The 6,128-nt window shown below is 41.3% G+C and overlaps 1 protein-coding gene across 1 annotated transcript; it reads left to right on the top strand.

The window, feature by feature from the left end:
- Window positions 1–547: 547 nt before the first annotated feature.
- On the top strand, window positions 548–3,379 carry LOC141642547 (uncharacterized). The gene has a single exon (XM_074451390.1). The coding sequence runs from the start codon at window positions 548–550 to the stop codon at window positions 3,377–3,379; it is 2,832 nt and encodes a 943-aa protein (XP_074307491.1).
- The last annotated feature ends 2,749 nt before the right edge of the window (window positions 3,380–6,128 follow it).

Genomic DNA, 6,128 nt, shown 5'->3' with positions numbered 1-6,128 from the left:
CTTGCATACAAGTTGTTTGTTGAATTGTTACAATAGCAAAGTCTCCAATTTTACTCTTTTTCATGTCTGTTTCCAATCAAATATCTTTCTCCATTTATGTCATGCCACTTGTTTACCATTGTTCATAATCATTGTTTGTTGATAAACTTAATTAGTAAGTCCTAATTGTAGTTAGTGTCTTAAAAAGCATAGAATCCTCATTAGTATCTCAATTAGTTCATAGAGTCCTAATTAGTTGTTACATAGTTTACAATTCAAGTGTTAGTTCAACATCCTTCTCTTGGGTTTGACCATTTACTTCCACTTTACTATTGCTTTAATTCAAAGTTAGTAGAGTCGAGTCTAGGTTATAAATTGTTAAATTGATAGGTTAATTCTAGTATTTAGCGACCTAATATTTTACTTGTCAAATTTTGGCGCCGTTGCCGGAGAAGGGTAACATAGCTAAAAGCTTGACTTGTGAAATTTATGTCTAGTTGTTCTTATCTTCTTCTTGTTGTTAGAAGTAAGTGGTAGTTCTAATTTGTTTTGTGCAGTGTCAAGGTTTATGCCTAGTGTTCAACAAGGTGGTGATTTCACTCCCGTTGAAAATGACTCATTCGGAGCATACTCTTGGTTTTTCACTAATCCGTGGTGTCAAAGACCTCAAAGGGGAGACCAATTTGAAGAAGAGACCTTTGAAACACTTTCGGTTGATCCTATAGAAGTGGAATATCCTCCCATGACGAATGATAGAAGGACTATTAGGGAGATCCGGCCAAGAAATTACGACACTCAACCTCTATGTATAGCCTACCTGCCCATGGGAGCTAATGCTAATTTTGAATTAAAAGGCTACTTCATCCACAACCTTCCAAAGTTCCATGGACATGCGGGAGATGACCCAAATCACCATCTTTCCGAATTTCATATGATGTGCGAAGGTGCCATCCCCAATGGGGTCACGGAAGACCAATTTAAGTTGCGAGCCATTTCATTCTCACTACAAGATGCGGCAAAGGATTGGTTGTTTTACCTTCAACCGGGTACAATCCGTACTTGGAAGGATATGAAAGCGGCCTTTCTTGAAAAATACTACCCCGATTCAAGACATAACCATGCAAAGAAAGCCATCACTTCTCCGGAACAAGATGCAAGTGAGAGCTTGTATGAGTATTGGGAGAGATTCAAGAAGTTGGTTGCTCAATACCCATACCATGGGCTAAGTGGTGATGATCTTTTGGTCAACTTTTGTGATGGCCTTACTCAACAATACCAAATTATGGTGAATGCCGCTACGGGTGGTGGGGTTGACAACTACTCCGTGGCGGAGACAAATGAGATCATAGAAAGGTTGGCCGCTAGCACAAGAAACTATGGAAGAAGCCGGGGGTCAAAGACTCTTAACTCCATTGAGACACCTTCTTCTTCCAACCACAAGCTTGAGAAAACCGTGGATGATCTTACAAAAATGGTAGCTCAACTAGTGGGAAACAATCAAGGAGGGGCACAAGGATCTAATGTGGAGTGCAATTTTTGTCAAGGTCCACATCCGATGGAGACTTGCCCCATCATGGAAGAACAAGGGATAAGCAAGGAGAATGTGAGTGCCATGATGCATGGTCAATATAACTCTAGGAACCCCAATGGGGGAGGGTATTACAAGTATGACCCAAATGGCAACACTTACAACATTGGTTCAAGAGACAACCCCAACCCTTTCTGGGAGAGAGGGGTGGGGGGGGGGGGGGAGTACCTCAAGAAACTTTCAAAATGGTCAATTCAACCACTTGAGGAACACCAATTCACAAGGTCAAAACACAAATTACCAAAGAAACAACAATCTTCAACAAGCAAAAGGAGGATCCTTCTAATTTGGAAACCAAGGACATCAAGGGAATTCCAAGGTAACAACAAGAACTTCCAACAAAGAGGGGGCTCTTCTTCCCAAGGAGATGAAGATTTATCCACAAAGGAGATGTTTAAGATTCTCATGAAAGGACAAGCCGAGACAACCAAGAGGTTTGACAAGATGGATGCGGACAAGCTCTTAAGTGATGGAAGAGTGAAGAATCTTGAGATCCAACTTGGCCAAATTGCACAAGAAATGGCCAAGAACAATCGAAAGAACTCCAACTCAATTCCATCTACAACATTTCCTTCAAAGGAAAATGCAAGTGCAATGACATTGAGAAAGGGGAGAACTCTAGAATCTCGCCCAAAGAAGAAGAGAAAGGCAAAGTCACATGAGAGGGTTATTCACATTGAAGAACAAATTGAAGAAGAGCTTGTGATTGAAAAAGTGAAAGAGACACCCTCAAAAGCTAATGGAGAAGAAGTGAAGAGTCCATTGAGCAATGACAAAGGAAAGAAAGGAAGCGACAACCCCAAAGATCAAATTGAGGAGATCGAAAGAGAATATGTTGTGGAGGTACCTTTTCCTAATGCTCTCACACATTCTAAGAGGTTTGAAAGAGATGAGGATCTATATGAAACCTTTAGGAAGTGTGAAGTAAACATCCCTTTACTAAATCTTTTGAAAGGTGTTCCGAGGTATGCAAAGTTTCTCAAGGAACTTTGTACACCTAGGAGAAACCTAAGGAAGGGAACCCAAAAAGTAAGGGTAAGTGAACATGTCTCCGCCATTTTTAAAAAATCACTTCCCAAAAAGTGTGGCGACCCGAGAATGTTCACCATACCATGCTCTATTGGGGACAAGAGTTTCAGTCATGCTATGTTAGACCTTGGTGCATCAATCAATGTTATGCCCTATGCTCTCTATGAGACCTTGGGACTTCCACCATTGAACAAAACCGACGTAGGGATCCAACTTGCGGATCGCTCAAACATATACCCAAAGGGAATGGTGGAGGATGTGTTGGTAGAGGTAGATCACTTAACCTTCCCGGCCGACTTCTATTTTTTTGACATGGAAGCCGACTCGAGGGCCACTCCGATCCTTTTGGGGAGACCTTTCATGAAAACCTCTAAAACAAAGATTGATGTGTCTAATGAAAATCTCACTATGGAATTTGACGGAAAGAAACTCACATACAACATCTATGATGCTATGAGACAACCTAGCGATTCACATTCATGCTATTTCTTGAACATCATTGAACCAATTGTCTCTCAAGTGTATAAATTGTGTCAAAGGGATCCTCTTGAGGTAGCCCTCACTAACAATCTGGAGCAAGAAGGCTTGCGTGTGGTGTTGTCTCATGATGTGCAGGAATACTACGAAGACTTGGAGAAAGAAGAGCCCCTAGTTGGGGAGATGGAAATTAAGAATAGCAAAAATGAGCAGCCGACTCCAGCGGAAAGCACATCCTGCGCAGGAGAGCGCAGCCTGCGCAGTTTGGCGCAGCCTGCACAATTGGCTGGACTCCCGAGCAACTAGCCTTGCTCAACTTCTTTAATCAACAATGCCCCTTCCTTCCTATTGAAGCCAACCTAGAGAGACCCTTACCCTCCACCATAAAACCACCAAAACATGAACCGAAACCTCTTCCAAATCACCTCAAGTACATATTCTTGGGAGCAAACATTACTCTTCCATTGATCATCTCAAACCAACTCAAAAAGGAGCAAGAGGAGAGGTTAGCTACCATGTTGAAAGAGCATAAGGAAGCTTTTGGGTGGAGCATTGCCGATATTAAGGGAATAAGTCCAAGTACTTGCATGCACAAGATTCGGTTGGAGAAAGAGGGTAAGCCCGTAAGACAACCTCAAAGGAGACTCAATCCACCCATGATGGAGGTGGTGAAAGATGAAGTCATCAAGCTCCTTCAAATGGGAATCATCTACCCCATTAGTGATTCCCAATGGGTAAGTCCTACTCAAGTTGTGCCAAAGAAAGGAGGGGTGACGGTAATCAAAAATACCTAAGGGGCATTGATCCCCACCCGTTTACAAACGGGATGAAGGGTATGTATTGATTATCGACGCCTCAATCAAGTCACTTTGAAGGACCATTTTCCCCTACCCTTTCTAGATCAAATGCTAGAAAGGTTAGGTGGAAAAGAGTACTATTGCTTTTTGGATGGTATTCCGGGTACTTTCAAATCCCCATACACCCGGAGGACCAATCCAAAACAACTTTTACTTGCCCATTTGGTACTTATGCCTACCGCCGTATGCCCTTTGGATTGTGCAACGCCCCCAGAACCTTCCAACGTTGCATGATGAGCATATTCTCGGATTATGTAGAGCGTATTTTGGAAGTCTTCATGGATGACTTACCATCCATGGAGACTCTTTTGAGTCGTGTCTAGACCACCTCGCTATGGTCCTAACACGGTGCATAGACTCTCACCTCATACTAAATTCTGAAAAGTGTCACTTGATGGTGAGTAGCGGCATTGTGTTAGGACATATAGTGTCGAAAAGAGGGACTGGGGTGGATACGGCAAAGGTTGATGTGATTAAGACCTTGCCGTATCCATCTAATACTCGAGACGTGAGGTCGTTCTTGGGACACGCGGGTTTTTATTGAAGATTTATTAAGGATTTCTCCAAAATCGCTAACCCCTTGTGCAAACTTTTGCACAAGGATGTGGAGTTCGTGTTTGATAATGATTGTAGGGGAGCATTTGACTTGTTGAAGGAGAGACTTATATCGGCCCCAATCATTCAAGCACCCAAATGGGATCGGCCTTTTGAGATCATGACCGATGCAAGCGACTTTGCCATTGGAGCCGTATTGGGACAAAGGGATGGCAAAGCTTCATATGTCATTCAATATGCCTCTTCCCTTCTCAACGATGCCTAAAGGATGATACCTGTCGTTTAGTATCAAAAATAAATACTTAAATATAACTAACAGAAGCTAGTGATAAGTAGGGTCGATCTCCACAGGGAGGCAAAGTATCTATCTGTAAGTACGTCTATCTAAGTCACAATTGGGGGGTTTTAGTTTGGTTTCCTAAACTATTAAAGGTTTAAGGGCAAGAGAAATAAAGTAAGAGCAGTAAAGTGAGAAAGTAAGATATAAGCGATCAGATAAAAGAGAGTATGTCAGGATTTCGGTTCACCATGACAGTTTATCGACTAAGTTGCAAATAGCCTAGACAATCTACTGTGAAAAGGGCACGGGAAAGGTCCTTTCGATCCGCTATCCACCCTAGAATTCCACTAACTTAACTTCCGTCCTCATTATGATAGTCTACTGTTCATAGCAGGTATGTTTATTCCAATCTTCCGATCCAGGAACAAAGTTAACAAAATTAATATAATTTAGAAGCATGCATTCAACTAAATTGGTGTTACAGTTATATTGCTATGGAGACAGATTCTCACATGTAAATCGTCTAGTCTATTCACTACATCGTCACAATTCTACCAAGGATTCCCTAGTCCTAACAAAAAGAGAATTAGCTACTCATGTTATTAAGGCTGTCAACAATAACAACAAAAGACTTGCTAATAAGAGACATCATAAAGGAATAAGAACAAAGCATAAATTAAATTAAGAGAACAATTAATAGGAACAAACAAAGAATTAAGATTAAAGGGAAAAGAATGATTACAAGGTTTGAATCCGGAGAGAAAAGAGGCAAAGAAAAGCTCCAGAGATTAAGAGTGTGAAAAACGTAATTCAGGAGTGATAAGAGATGTAAAAGTGTCTTTATGACCTAATCCCGACTTCCTTTATATAGGGAAGTCATTATTAACATAAAATAAACCTAACACGGAATAGAAATCCCGAGTATATAAGCTAGTCACTCGATCGAGTAACTTTATATCACTCGATCGAGCAAATCCAAGTTAAAACCACTCGATCGAGTAGAAAACCTACTCGATCGAACACTATCTAGAATAAGCTATTCGATCGAGGACTTTAAACTACTTGATCGAACACTATCTACTCGATCGAGTAGTTTCCAGCGCATAATTCCTGCTTCGCGTACTAAAATTCAAACGGCTTCCATTTCTTCGTTACTTGGGCAAACAGAGCGTTTCCGGTGGCGTTGGAAAGCTAAGAGGACAAGCTTTCATATCCAATTGGAATCACCTGAAAATCAGTTGTATAACTGGATATATGGCTCTTCAAAGTAGGCACTAGTAATTTGAAGTTCTTCCTTTGCTCGCCTAGCTATCTTACTTCTTTGCGCATAATAATTAGTAGTTTCCAAGCTCCGACTCAACTC

This window comes from Silene latifolia, chromosome 1 (assembly GCF_048544455.1).
Source record: "Silene latifolia isolate original U9 population chromosome 1, ASM4854445v1, whole genome shotgun sequence".
Classification (NCBI taxonomy): Eukaryota; Viridiplantae; Streptophyta; class Magnoliopsida; order Caryophyllales; family Caryophyllaceae; genus Silene; species Silene latifolia.
This window is presented reverse-complemented; position numbering and strand designations above follow the sequence as displayed.

Bases quoted from the DNA above. Each gene is read 5' to 3' on its own strand.
- LOC141642547 (XM_074451390.1), top strand. From the start codon at position 548: ATGCCTAGTGTTCAACAAGGTGGTGATTTCACTCCCGTTGAAAATGAC.